The following is a 15,371-nucleotide window of genomic DNA, read 5'->3' as shown; positions in this document are numbered from 1 at the left end:
TGTAGGTACACTGCTTAGTGTATTAAGCAATACTTTACTCTCATTGATATTCAATTTTACTTGGTGGTACCGTGGTAGTCAACGGATTACCGCCGGGGCGTAGCCTGAAGTCTGTTCAAAATTTTCCTAATCTCCTTAAACACTTCTCTCTATAGACGTCTGAATAAAACGTCACCGGTAGCATAGGCACATCCAACAAAGTACTTCAGACTAATTGTGGATTCGTTTTATATTTCAGTTTCATTGTCTATAATATTAGGTTATGTTAAAGATGATGAAACTGAAGAGCAACTAACAAGTAATGTATCAAAGGGCGTTGTTTAAAAGAAATGGTGGGGTTCAAAATCGTTTTTATACGTGCGTTTTGGGTTTATGCAATTGGTGAAATCAGTTTTTCAAAACAGCAACACTCTCTTTGCAACGATAGTGAAAACAAGTGAGGGATGTGATCGCTTTTTGAACAAAGAGCGCAAAAATCAAATTCATCAACGATGCCCGGAAAAACACAAGAAAACAAGAATGATCTTGAAGAATCTAACAAGTTCACTACAGTCATTTTAGTCAATAGTTGATTGAATGCTTACACACACGAAAGCTGATTGAATGCACGAAACACGCACGAAAGAATTTGTACTTATTGGTATTTTCAGTTATTCTCCCTTCGGCATAACCGTAGACGCCGGTTCCACGGAGGCAATAATGGCAGTGCCCCCCCCCCCCCATCCCCCCAGAAATTTATGAACGAATTGTTTTGTTTATTATTTAAAATAAGCATTGCGTAATTTCTTGACGAACCTAATAAAAAAAATTTTCGAAAACTCGATTTTAGAAGAATACTGGAATTTCAAGGTTCATTTGTACCTGTCAAGCCAGGAATTTTAAAATTCCTAATTTGACACGTACAAATTGCTAAATTATGACAAAGTCAAAATTAAAACGTTCTGTTCAATATGTCAAAGAAACGAAACAAATGTTTATTCAAAGTTTACCACAGAAGGATTTAATAATTGGAAAAAAGCCATTGAAAGATGGCTGAAAAATCAGCAAATCACCGATAAAATATTACCAAAGAATAAATGAGATGTAAAGGTGTAAATATATCTTCACAAATTTCATCCTCGCACCAAAAATTTATGAAGGAATTAAGAAAAGTTCTCGATATATTATTTCCACTGTTGCCTTTACTCGCAAGACAAGGACTCGCCATTCGAGGTCATACAGATGAAGCTTCAAAATTTGAGTCAGTTTTTAAAAGTTAGAGCTACAGATGTTTCGCAATTGAGTTCTTGGTTACAGAGAACGAAACATAAATGAGTTTTGCATGAAATAATAAACGAATTGCTTCAAATGATAGCATCCAAAATAATCCAAATGATAGCATCCAAAATAATAAAAAGTTATAACTGCCAAAATTAAGTAAGAATAAATATTTTTCAATAATACTTGACGAGACTTCAGACATATCAGTAGTGGAACAGATTTCATAGTCTGTTCGATCGGTCGACCGTGACACATTTCAATTTGAAGAATACTTTTTAGGTTTTTACGGAACAGACAAAGCTGATTGTACATATCACAAACCCTTTTCAAAGTGGTTTGTGATATGTTAATGACATTAGATTTACCCATAAATGAGTTAAGAGGGCAATGCTTTGATGGTGCGAGTAATGTTTCGGGAATTTAATAATAAAAGCCATCGAATCTAGAGCATAGATATAACAATATCGAGTATAGAATAATATCGAATATTGAATATAGAATAATATTGAATCTAGAGCATAAAGATAAGAGCCATCGAATCTAGAGTATTATTTGTACATAGTCAAACGCGTTCACTTAAATCTCGTAACCCTAGACTTTATGAAGAATGCTATCGAGGTAAGAGATATTCTTCAGCTTACTGGGGAGTTAATTGCATTTATTCGCGAATCACCGAAGAGGCTCGCTTAGTTCAAAATATTTCAGCAAGAAAGTGACTATTTGTCCTTGAGATCATTTGACCAGAGTAAAAATCTATATTCAAAACATTCACTGATATTATTGATAAATTGAAAGACGCAATTTACAACATGAGAGAAAAATTTAAAACATTTAAAAGTAGCATCTTTCGGACGTTTTAAATGTTTTGAATCGTCATGAAAATAGTATGATCCATCTAACAGAGCTAAAAAAATTCGTGCACTTAATTATGACAGTTTCAAAAGCAACATGTACTACAGAGCGATCATTTTCTATGCTTAGAAGTATATTTAAGCATATTTATAAACAAATATAGACATATTTAAGCAGTACAATGAACCAGAAGAGATTAAATCACTTGACCATTATCAATTGTCACATCGAAGAATTGTATATTCTGGATATGGCGAAAATTAGTAATGAATTTGTAAAAAAGACCATTCGAAACAATACTTTTGCTATAAAAATTGTTAGTTTATAAGTTAATAAAAAAAAAACTATATATTTAATTATTCATGTAGGAACGTCTTTTCTTAAGTTCTTCAAAATCTCAATTTGTTATCACTTATACTTTTGAAAAGATTTATGTGTATCTTACCAAGTACCTTTCTCATTTATTTTCAACTTTTTATTGCATTTCAAATCGATAACCTTTTGTTTTCTTATTGAAGTTAGGAGTAATCCATAAATGATGTCAGTAGATTAAGGGAAGTGGGGGAAGGGGGTTGGGGGTTGGGGGGAGGAGGAAATTTTTGCCTCCTGGCATTTCCGTTCGTCTTCTCGGTCAAAATCAAAAGTCGGCGTCTATGGTCACAACACTTAACCATACCTCTAAAAACTTTGATGCTGATGAGTGCAGATATGCAATGCTTCGCAGATGACTTTGTCAGAATAAAAGCAAGAAAGGCTTTTTGTTTGTTGGATGATATATCACTTTAAAGTGAATCGCTTTTAAAGTGATATATTATTCAAATAGCAAAAATACAAGTTAAATCTTTTTTGCTACAATTACTTAAATTTATAGAATTATTCACATATCGATCCAGAAGTGACTTTCAAAAGCATTATTAAATGAGACGATAAACAACAACGCAATGGAATCTAAAAAGACAACTTAAAAACTGAATTGTTTTTTTTAATAAATCTTTATATGAAAACACCCCAATACACTTACATATTTAAAAAAAAAAAAACTAAATACATTTGCAAGATACCTTACAATTTACAAGCCGGGTATAAGTTATGATTAACAATTAAATAAACCACTTTTTTATATAAAAAAAAAAAAAAAAAAAAAAAAGAACAGCACAAATTAAATTCCCAAATGAAAAATTTTAAAAGCACATGATATTTGAACAAATGATAAAAAAATATTACGTGCCCTATCATTTGTTCGAATATGTGTTCATACTTCTCATTTACATATAGTACATATAAAATGTGCGTAAAAACCAACGATTTGTATCAGTAATTTTTTATTTTCCTTTCTTTATGTTCTTAGAATATTTTTAACAATTGTATTTTACAAACATCTTCACGCGATAGTACTACACGCGACAGTACTTCACGCGATCTACCAATAAAACCCATTTACCAAACAACAAGAGTTAAACTAATTTTTGAAGAAAAAAAAACATTACTTAATAAAAAAAAACAAGATTTCACTTGCCAAACTAAAAAAATGCTGTCCACTAAGCTCTAACTTGATCACTTTCTTGCTAATCAAACCATCAGCGACTGATCACTGTCCTCCAAGCTGCAACATATCCTCGATCTCTTTCTCCCATTGTTGATTGTCCTCATCAGCAACGTCGCTTTTTTCGTTCACCAGTTCAAAACTCTAAGTTGTCAAAAACAATTCTTGATTTTTTTAATAATTTATTAATCAATGCGTTGCGCAACTTATCAAAATTTATTTAACAATTGATGCAAGATTGAATGCAGTAAAAATGTTAGTTGCAATTAAAACTTTTCGATTAAATATAAAAATATATAGGTGAATTACCGAACTTGTTAATTGTTCATGCGCCAGTTAAATAGATTTAACAAACTTTTATTGAATGCTTCACATAATGAAGATAAGTTCAAACTTAAAAATTTCAATATACAAGATGGAAAAATGCGCATAGAAGAAGAGTACCAGTAAAATATGCATCTACTTTTATTGAAAAACTTTTTTTATGTGGAGGAAGAAAACAAAAAAAAATTTTTTACTTCTAGCTCTTCTTGTAGCTCTTTCTCAACATCCCAATCCACGTCAGCATTTTTTAGGTCTACCAAATTTTGATCTTCTTTTATTACTCCAAACATCTGATTTTTCTCTTCTTCACTTAAACCTGTACAAAAAAAAAAAAAAAAGAAAAAGAAAAAAAAAAAAAGAAAAAAAATGAAAATAATTTTATTCTAAAGATTACAAACTAAAAATTTTCTAAAAAATTAATATTTAGATAAAAAATAAAAATAAATAAAAGACATTTGTAAGGAAAAAAAGAAGTTTTTATTTGTTTTTACTTTTATTTTACTTTTCTAAAAACTGAGTGTAAACTTAACTTGATAAAAATCATACAGATCTATGATCATACAAAAAATCATACAGATCTATGATTTTTATAAAGTTAAATTTACAAAACAATGATTAATGTTAATGTAGTCAAAGAATAATTCATACTTCTCAAAAATCTTGCAATTTTTAAGAGATAACAAAATTATCAAAACACAATTTGTAACAAATTAAGTTTTACTTATTCATTTTTTTTTTTTTTTTTTTTTAAACAAAAATTCAATTTATTTCAATTTGAAATTTATATAAATTTTAAAATGTTAACATAATATAATTTGTTGAAAGTTGTCGACTAAAAATCTATTTACTTGAAATTTTTTTTATGGTGAGGATTTACTTTAAAAAAAAATTTAAAAAAATCATACTCTGTCCGTCATGCTCATCATAAGTATCACTGACAAACTCATGAGTAGTTGGACTATTTGCAGAATCATCCTCCACATGGTGATCTTCTTCTAAGCTTTTTACAGATAGAGCTATGATAACATTTAAAATTCCAAATTAAAACTACAAGTATGCTCTGCTTAACATTTATTTTAAAAAAGTTAAGATATGACATACCTTTATTACTTAGACTTTCTGAAGAAGAGTCATGAGGGGACCTTTTAAACTCTAATGTATAAAAACGCAACAATTTTTTCTTATGAACACAACTGATAATTACGCTGCAGCTACATCAAAAATTTCATATCGTTGCAGCTTAATTGTTATTTTAAACAACAATTTAGCTGCAGCTAATACCAAATTTTTAAAAATAATTTAATAAAAGCAAACTAAACAAGTAATTTTCTTTTAACAAACCTATGTCTGCTAATGTTGATAATTGTGTTGACTGTTTAATTAAAGAAACACGATAAAAATAATTCCGCCAAAACTTATCCTCTTTTATTCTAAAAGAAAATTCGCATATGCACACACATACAAATTGAATTCATAAAACTAATAAACAAATGCACCAAACCAATGCCAGTGAGATTTAATAAGAGTCACCCTGGAATATGCTCAAATGCTACAAAAATCTATTAAAAAATAAAAAAAAAGATAATTATTTAGGGATTTCATCTTTTTGACTGCTCCTACATCAAACGTCTGAGGAGAGGGGCCATTTGTTTTGATTACTGGATCTTTGGCAAAATGTTTGTTAGTTTAAATATTGGAACTGCAGTATGAAATACTTTGTAGTGGAGGTTTTTCTTTTTACAATATATATAGTATAATTTTATAGCATTTCCATTTTGCAGTATTACAAGTGTTTGTCTTTTTAAAGAATCATTCCCTTATACAACTAATAAGTATAATATATAACCATGGGAAATGCTACTTTAAATGTTTTATCAAAATATAACACGCTTAAAACTTATTAGCAGTTATTCTAGATAATACTAGCTCTAACACAGGTGCAGATAATGGTTTGGTTATCACATCGGAAAAAAAAACTTTAAAAAAAAAATTTCAACTTTTGGGCTGTCTGCTGCATTAGGTTGACCTACCACTGCAACATATCAGAATTAGATGAAAAAACAAATGGTCCTAAATGTTACAAAGGGGCTTTTGGAGAAACTACATTTGAATAAACTTTTCCTGAACAACCATTGGTTCAATTTGCACCCATAGAATCAGAGATTTTTGTAAACAGTAACGTTATAAGTGATCTTAATAGAAACCAGTGCAAACTTTTAAAGTGCAGTATTCATAGTTTGCACTGGTCAGCATACCTTTATGAGTACTGTTTTGGTATCTTTAAGGGTTATGTTTCTGAAAATTTTATTTCAAAGAAACTAGGATCAATGTCATAGCTAATTTTTACCCTTAGAATAATAATGGTATATGTTAGAACTCAGGGACCATCTGTTGAGTTGTTGGTAATAACTAAGTTTATTGTCTAATGTGGTTTGGAACCAATCACTCTGAACAATATAAAGATGCGCCTAAATTCCTGCAAAATATAGTTAAATTGGTTAATAATCAAGATAGCAGGTTTCAAAACATTGTTTTTAATAATCTCCAGGTAAATTCATACTGTTGTTTGCAGGACAACTTTCTGTATTGGGCGCTGCAGGACAAAAAAAATAGCTCTAAAAGAGACCAGCCCACAACCAGAACCTTAAAACAAGAATGTTAAATGTTGACATTGAGTTCAAGGCAAAGTTTAAGCCAAAATCTTTGATGAAAATCAACTTTGATACAAAATCTTGAAATTATCATGTTTCTGTTGATGAGATTTTAGCCAACCCCTGATAAATTTTTGCATAACTTCAACAATGATCAAAAAGGCACATAAATCTAAGAAAAAAATTCTGCCTTATTGATATGCCTGATAATTGTCAATCTATTGAGAGAACAGTTAAATTTACCTCTAAGGCTGCTTAAACAGGTTTAAGGCTGCTAAACAGGTTTAAGGAAGAGAAAAGTGGTGCAAAATCATCCTGGTAAAAAATCAAAATGAAAATAAAATAATTATAAAAAAGTGTAATGATTTTGTATAATAAATCAGATTTAATTTTTTTTTTTTTTTTTTTTCTTTAATCTCATGCTGAAATAGCATTATGGGATATGGTTCACTTCTTAAAGTTTAAATCTGCTTTTAGTAAAATTCTCAACTGTTTAGACCTTTGAAAAATAAATATTCCTTAAAAACAACATAAAAAATAAATAAAATACAAATATTCAAACAACTTGCTAAAATGAATATAATTCAAAATAGTGCTAAAATTTTAACATAGACTTAAGGCTATAATAAACAAATTCCAGGGTTACTGTAAATGATTTTGAAAAAAATCCCATTCTAGGCATTGGCTTAATGGATTCATAAGAATTCCTAAAAATAATAAATATACACACACAATATACACATAGAATTTACACTGTCCGACAAAAAAAAAGCTTAGGTAAACTCTCAAAAATTACAACAAAAAAGAATGACAATCAAATATTCTTTACAATACATATATTTTTTTAATACTATTTCAGGAAGAAATAATTCATTTCAATAGTGTATCTTTAATATTCTAGAAATATCTTTGGGCAAACTACAACCACATGTTTACGTCATTTTATTATTTGTCAATTAGAGCTTGAAATGTCGAATTCCGGACAAATTTTTGGCGAGTTGTGAAAAAAAAAAATTATTGTGAGCGAAAACGTAATCCTAAATTATTTTTCTTGCTTCAATTGTCGCTTTTTCTATCAAAGCACCCTTGTCGAACAATGCGCCAGACAACTCAAAAAAAGATAAGAAAACAACTCACTGAGTTTGAAAAGGGCCAAATTGTGGCATGGCATGAAAGTGGATACACTGACCATGAAATTGGAAAAAAATTGAATCGATGGTGCACTACAATTTGAAGATTTTTGTTCAAGTATTATTTGACGGGAAGTTTTAAATGCAAAGAAGGGAGTGGAAAAAGGCGTAAAACAACTGCCAGAGAGGACAGATTAATTATAAGAAAGGTTCGAAAGAATAGAAAGATAACAGCGGCTGAAATAAAGAGAAATTTTAAACTGGATGTTGACGAACGGACGGTTCTTCAAAGGATCCATTCTATTGGGAAATTTAAATCTTACTGGAGCGTTAAAAAACCATTTATTTCTGAAAGTAACCGGAAAAAAGACTTCAATGGGCAAAGCAATATCAGAATTGGACAATCGAACAATGGAAAAATGTTTTATGGAGTGATGAGTCACCATTTTGTTTGCGCTTCAGTGGATGGTCATGTGTTTGGCAGTTACATAATGAACATTACGATCCATTAGTAACACACCCAACAGTAAAGCACGATAAAAAAGTGAATGTATGGGGATGTTTTACTTAATCGGGTGTTGGTCGTTTGTATAAAATTCCTGGTATTATGGACAGTAAAATGTACAAACAAATCTTAATTCATCAACTGATACCTAGTGCAAATGAGCTCTTTAAAGATAAAAGTTGGGTCTTTCAGCAAGATAATGACCCGAAACATATGGCAAAGAATGTGAAAAATTATTTGAAGAACAAAAAATTAGTGGTTCTTTCTTGGCCAGCTCAAAGTCCTGATCTGAATCCTATCGAGAATCTCTGGAGTATATTGGATCATGGAATCAAGACAAGAGCTCCAAAAAATGAATAGTTGTTTCAAATTCTTCAAAATCAATGGAAGAACATTTCTGGGGAACTCTTACAATCACTTGTTGAGAGTATGCCTCGTCGGTGCAGGGCAGTGATCAAAAGTCGTGGCTTCACCACAAAGTATTAGTTTGGTCTATTTCGTTATTTCAATAAAAATTCTCAAATTTTTGTCATTTTTTTCTTGTTTTTTTTCTATCTAAGAATCAATGCACCAAATAAAAATTTTTTGTTTATTTTTTTCTATATCAGTTGTAGAAATTTAATTGAATTCTCTTGCATGTCTATCTAAGCTTTTTTTTTGTTGGACACTGTATAAAAAAGTTTTGCACTGATAGACATTTTTGATACAATAAATTGACAATAAGATGAATACAATTAAGTTAAGGGTTAAAACATGAAGTAATGTCTAATACACTCATTTAAAAAACCAAATAAACCAACCTTTTAGGCACAAGCTTAAATCGCATCACTTCAAGTTCTTTATCTTCTTTTAGAGTAGCCATAGCAGTAGGCATCATGTGGTTTATCTCAAATAAATACTCAACACCTGATGGGGGATCACGCAAAAAGTTACGCTCATCCTTTGATTAAAAAAAATTATAAAATTATGCTAACTGTATTTACATTTATTAAATAGAAGAGCACTTACTTACAAGTTAGTGCTATTGTACAAAAAATTATTTTAGGATTTCATACTTGTTTTTCTACTTGTTTTCTACAAAGTATTAAATTTGTATTAAATGTTTTTGAGTTTGTGACTCTAAATTGATTTTATAAGTTAAACTTACTAAGTTTTAGGTTGTTTTAAAACATTAGTTTTAATTTTAAATAAACTCATAAAAAAGATTAAACAATAAGTCTCAAAAAAAGTGAATTTTCATACTGATGATAAAGCCATAATTTGACGTTTCAGTAATTCTTCTTCATGATACCCGCACCATGGTGGCACAGCATCGCCTAAAAACATTACTAGATAAGATAACAGAAGGCTAGCTAGGTATGATCAGAATCTAAGGAAAATGAGAGGCACATGTTTCTAATCATTCCAAAAGACATGGATTCTGCATTTCCTACAAAGTGGTTGCAACAATTTTAGAAGTAATGTTTTTAGTATTATTCATCCATTAAACTTAGCGATCCATTCTTTACAGACATGTTGATATTTGGGAAAATGCCTCAGTGAATCCCAGGCCATCTGGTTGCAGTTCACTATGGTTAAGAATCAATAATTTCTCTCTAAATAATTTTTCTTCCAGAGAAATATAATTTTGAGAGAAATAGTAAGAGGTATTATTTATCAATAATTGCAATCAGTAATTGAACAAAGAGTTAGCATCTAGGATTTATTCACTCCTGATATAACACATAAATTTTGGAACTGTTTAAAAGAGAATGATTGACAGAAAAGTTAATATATATTGATATTTTAAAATTGAATACAAATGTATTAAAATATGACACACATGCCAGTCTCCAATCTTAGCTCATTAGAATACAGTTTCTGGAACAACTTTATGAGACAAAATAACAAGACTGACACAACTGCTGCAGTAGTTTTTCTCACTACTTATGATGCTTCAGTCAATCAGTTAGTGAAGCTTTTTTTTTTAATCAGTCATGTTTAATAGTACTAAAATTGTTGATGCAAATACAAATAAAACTCTCAAATACTTAATTACAGACTTTTTACACAATCATCTGAGCACAAAACACAAAAGTGACAGCTTGTAAAAGAGTTATGAGCTTCTAGGTAGCTGATTATGCTGATAGAATCCCATGTTTAGTCCCCTGATTTAATCTTTTAAAGCTTGAAAGTTGTATTCCTATATGAGATCTTTTTTTTAACTGTTGATATTTCAGTTAATACATTGAAGACTGCATTGCAAAATTGTATTTCTCACATGTGGACTGGCATTTTTTTATTGTTAATTATGTATGTTAACTGTGCCCACCCATGAGCACGCGGGCCATTAATGTTGTTGCAGAGTGACAAGCCAATTGGTATGCAGCCTTTTATGTGTTAATAAAGATACGATACTTGAATCAAAATGTTTTGCTTTTTTTATCAATTTTTAGTAAATTATAGACCAAAATTAAACATTTTAAAAGAACTCACAAAGATGCACAAGATAAGGATACTTTTAAGGCATTATTTCTATTTTGGGATGTAAATCTTTATAGCTAGTCTTACAAAATTTGTATAAAAAAAAAATGTAGGAAAATTTATAAAACCTGAGTCAAGAATTTATTAAGTATTTAGAAAGTTTTAAAGATCTCAACAAAGATCCCTAACCAAAGCAAAAAAAAAAAAAAAAACATTAAAAAGCAAAATATAAAAGAAAGAAGAAATAATTAACCTATTCTGCGTTCTTCATTCTGCTGAATAAACTTTTCATTTTCTCTTTTGAAATCTCCAACTATTGTCTAAAAGGATTATATATATCTATGATAAATTTTGTAATAATGAAGTTAATATGGCATTTAACTAATACACCATATAGCTTCAGAAAGAAAAGAAAAAACAGTATAGACTTGCACCTCATCTAATTTGTTATCTACTGATTCCTTTAACTTAACAGCTGTTTTTGTAGCAACATCTGCAAATGTGTAAAGATAACCTGAGAAAGATAGTTAAAAATATTATCTTAATTTTACATAGATAATTTTTAGGTCAAAAATTTAATGAGATTTTTAGCAAGGTGCAACCAAAGAATTTTTAATTGTTTTTAAGTTATAAAAGTTTTTGATTGAAAACAAAAGTCAAAATTAAAATGTAAAATTCATAAGCTCTCAGTAAATCTTTAATGTAAGTTTATAAATAAAATCAAAAAACTGTTAAAAGTTAAGAGAACCTGCTCAAAGAGAAGATCAAAGTCCATTCTAAATGGTTTAACAAGCTTTCAAAATTAAAATGTCTATTAACATCAAAAAGAAAATATTTTTAGTTAAAAGGTGATGCATAGGTTATCAGACAAATTTTAATTTAACTTTTCTAGCTAGTTAAGCAATCATGTGATTTGATGCATATGTAAAATCTATGAAATCTTGTTATTTTGTTATTTAAAATACATTTGAAGACCACACTGGAAAAACGATCAAGCTACATTTTTGCTTTTTTTTAGGTTTTTTACCCCTTTTATATTTGGCTGCAGTTTAACTATATAATAATTGACTATATAACTAGAAAACCGATTAAATTACACAGATATTTAGCTTAACAAATAAGTGAGCTATGCTTTTTTGAAGTTTAAAATTTAATTTACTCAAAACAATAAAAATGTAGCTTGATCATTTTTCCAGTGTGGTCTTCAATTTTTTAAAATGAGGTTAAATGCAGCAGAATGAGAATCTTTTCAAAAATACCTTAATTTTTTTAAATAAAAAAACCCTACTATAAAAATAGCAAAACCATAAGTAATTTTGAAAAAGAATGTCTCGAAATACAATCTATGATAACTTAAAAAGACATGAAACTGGTTAGTCTTTTTTTGATAAAATTTCTTGTAACTATCTTAATGCTTTAATGAGAAGGTATCTGGAGCTATCTCTAAGTGTAACAGAAAATATGATTCTCAGTTGTCTTACCAGACTCAAAAAGAGAAAATTTTCCTTTTGGAAAACTTTGGAATATTAGCAATACAAAATGAAACCCACTTTCCCCTTATTACAATTGAAGTTGTTCATGCAAGCAGACATAAGGATTATTGAAATTGACATTTTTCATTCGTTACATTATTACATAAATTAAAGTTATAACATACAAAAACATCTAGAAAAAACTGCATTTAATCATTTACTCACTATAATCTTGCCATCATTGATTCTTTATTATTATTATTTTTTTTTTTTCAGAAAAAGTTAGAACATTTTGTGTACAATAGTTGATTTGAATTTTTTACAGTCACTTATGAAAGGTGTCTAAGAAAAATTGAGACCTATTGGATATGATGGAGTTTTTTCATATAAGAAATAACTGATTTTTAATCAGAGTTAAATAATTTATCTTAGAAAAAAAATCATAATATTTTTTTTCTTTACAAATAAGATATCAAATTCTTTATTTTGTCCAATAACTTATGCATTCCCATTAAAACAAGTTGTCTTTATAGTCACCATAGGCATGGTGAGTTTGAACAAAATGTAGTACTTTGTATTAAAACTTTTGCTAAGTGTCCACTCTAAAACCCTCATCTAAATTACTGATAATGTAAATTGCTAACCTACTTATTTAATGATAACCTCTATTAAAAGATTACATTTTTAAGAATAAATATATATTTTTTTTACTTCCAATGTTTGATGCAACATCTTTTATGGAGCCTTCCTTCTTTTTTTCAGCTTCATTTTCAGGCTTCTCTGATTCTTTAGTCTCCTCAGATTCATCGTTGCCTTGTTGAACATTTTTACTAACATCATTAACTCCTAACCACTTCCACATCATCAATTATGACATATCTTTACAAACACTGTACATAACTATATATAAATTAATTAGCTATAAATAGAATAAATGCACAATTGCACAGATGTATACTATAACATGTATCTCATACTTCCTCATGATTAACTGTTCAATAAATTATTCTCCTACAATTAAAGTGCGGACTGCCCTGTACAAGTTGCAGCAAAAACATTTTTCTTACAAACCACAAATTGTCAAAACTTGAATATGAGCTTTATGCTGTGACCCAAGAAAACCCTTTTGAGGGATGATAGGTCTATACCTATATGTCACTTGGGTACAAGACCTAAAATCTGATTACAAGATTTGCAGAAGAAAATGCAATTTTAATTTTTCACCAATAAATCAAAAAAAAAAAAAAAAAAATCATAAGGTGAAAAAAAAGTAATAAATAAAAGTAATGAACATATGATACTATAATAAGTTTTCTAATTTTACTAATTTCCAAATTTTGAGATGTAATATGATTCTGAATTTTGAACAAAATAAAAAGTTTTGAAAATAAACAAGGATTATTGTATAAATTATTATAGTTCATCTAAATTCTAAACTTTAAAAAAATATGATAAAAATCTAACAAAACATAGAAGATAAATATTGTAAGAACATTTTAAACAATAAGTTAGATTTCTATCTTTAAGTGAGCAGTAATAAAACTTGAGATTATTTTTTACTGTTGAATTCTGTAACACATCTTTGTAAACTGTTATCATACTCTAGATGGTCATTAGGTCTTATGTATCTCTGCTATCAGACTTTAAAGATATGACGCAAAGCTTCAGTAACTTGCTCAGAATAAATGTAAGAGAGCTATTGTAGTATTGAATAAGGTGTTGAATATGAGAAATGACTGCATGCACTTTGGGATGACACTTGAATTTTGAAGTTTTTGATAAGACAACCTATTGAACAATTTTCTCAGTGTAGAAAATATCAAGAACTTTACTAAAACAAGCTTTTACTATGTTGTTAAACTTTCTAAAGTTTTAATAAAAGAAATTGCTGAAACCAAGGAGTAGTTTTAAAAATTCAAGGGCATCAACTTGTTTCAGTAGCTTTCTATATTTATTTCCAGCTAGCTGTTCTCCATGAAGTACCTGCTGTCAAATGTAGTGTTAGGTGAGCAACAGAGAGTAGAGTTCTCCCATCAAGGTTCCATCAAAAACATAGATGGGAGAGTGAACAAAGTTCATAAATTTTTTGATGTCAACTCCAGCTGCATATCTTGAAAGTGTCTTTTGACAAATAGTCCTTAAAAATCTATACTGAGAGCAAGAGCAAGCATGTGTTCTTAAATGTGCTTGAAGCCCACACATATTCACAAGCTTTCTGTTACAAGTTACAACAAATAAAAGATTTTAAAATTCATCAAATCAATTACTTGTTTTATATCACTATCTTTTGAATATTTTCTGATATGAAAACTAGCAATTGCCATTTTACATCAGAATCTTTAGCAACAAGATCTGTAAAAGGCCGCTTTGAAGGAAGGGAATGAAAAGTAATTTCTTCAGAAATAATATCTAGACTGACTTAAAAATTCATCCACTGTCAATTCCCAGTTTTCAATTGGTTATAAAACATTTTCTTTAACCTAAATTTCTTATATTTTAAAATGCAGCTTCAAACTTCTATACCAGTTATTGAAATAAATCGAATTAAAAGTAATTTATATAGAGAAACATACGATGCTATAAGATCCCAGAAAAAAAACTGCATACCTGTTGTTTTTTTTTAAGCCTTCAAAGTATTTCGCAAATTTGCTATTTTTAAAACAAATGTATGAATATAAACCTACTATGGAGGTATGTAAATTTATCATACTAAAAACTTTGCTACTTTAAACGCATAAAGAGTTCTATTTTAATAAACTTCAGAAAATTGGATTTATTTTAAAAGACTGAAATAGAAGATGGTTATTTTCGTTATTAATCGTTAAAAATAGAAAAAACTAAATGCCGATTCTTACAAAATAATCTATTTTCCAAATCACTCTGGTATGTGAACAAAATTCGGCGGTAAAATAAAATGCCGAAACTTGTAGTTTTATTTTATAAAGTTCAGGATTGACCCGACATGAATTTCGCACTGGGCCTCCCTCTGGGCAAGGGGTTGTTACTGGAAGCCCCCTCTCTCTTTATAACGACCTTAGGCTCCAGAGGCCCACCAGAGTAAGTCAAAAATTGTTGATCCCCTCAACGACCCTGAGTTAGGATATTTACATAACACTAATTATATATATATATATATATATATATATATATATATATATATATATATATATA

The 15,371-nt window shown here is 29.1% G+C and overlaps 1 protein-coding gene across 2 annotated transcripts; it reads right to left on the bottom strand.

Annotated features, from left to right (window-relative positions):
- Positions 1–3,073: 3,073 nt before the first annotated feature.
- Positions 3,074–14,936, bottom strand: LOC145180541 (synapse-associated protein 1-like). 2 transcript variants are annotated; one of them, XM_090082568.1, is made up of 11 exons: positions 14,808–14,936; positions 12,912–13,100; positions 11,163–11,242; positions 10,982–11,048; positions 9,508–9,581; positions 9,066–9,205; positions 5,321–5,409; positions 5,081–5,131; positions 4,885–4,995; positions 4,174–4,295; positions 3,074–3,799 (listed from the first exon to the last, which is right to left on the bottom strand). In XM_090082568.1, the coding sequence occupies exons 2-11, from the start codon at positions 13,063–13,065 to the stop codon at positions 3,701–3,703; spliced, it is 987 nt and encodes a 328-aa protein (XP_089938694.1). In that variant the 5' UTR covers positions 13,066–13,100; positions 14,808–14,936; the 3' UTR covers positions 3,074–3,700. The 2 variants fall into 2 exon arrangements, with proteins under 2 accessions (XP_089938694.1, XP_089938693.1); XM_090082567.1 differs by lacking the exon at positions 14,808–14,936 and having other exon boundaries at positions 12,912–14,751.
- Between the last annotated feature and the right edge of the window lie 435 nt (positions 14,937–15,371).

This window comes from Hydra viridissima, unplaced genomic scaffold (genome assembly GCF_058129835.1).
Source record: "Hydra viridissima isolate aposymbiotic clone 2 unplaced genomic scaffold, HvirCarnegie_v1 scaffold_3, whole genome shotgun sequence".
Classification (NCBI taxonomy): Eukaryota; Metazoa; Cnidaria; class Hydrozoa; order Anthoathecata; family Hydridae; genus Hydra; species Hydra viridissima.
The sequence above is the reverse complement of the archived record's forward strand: the minus strand, read 5'-3'. Positions and strand labels throughout refer to the sequence as shown.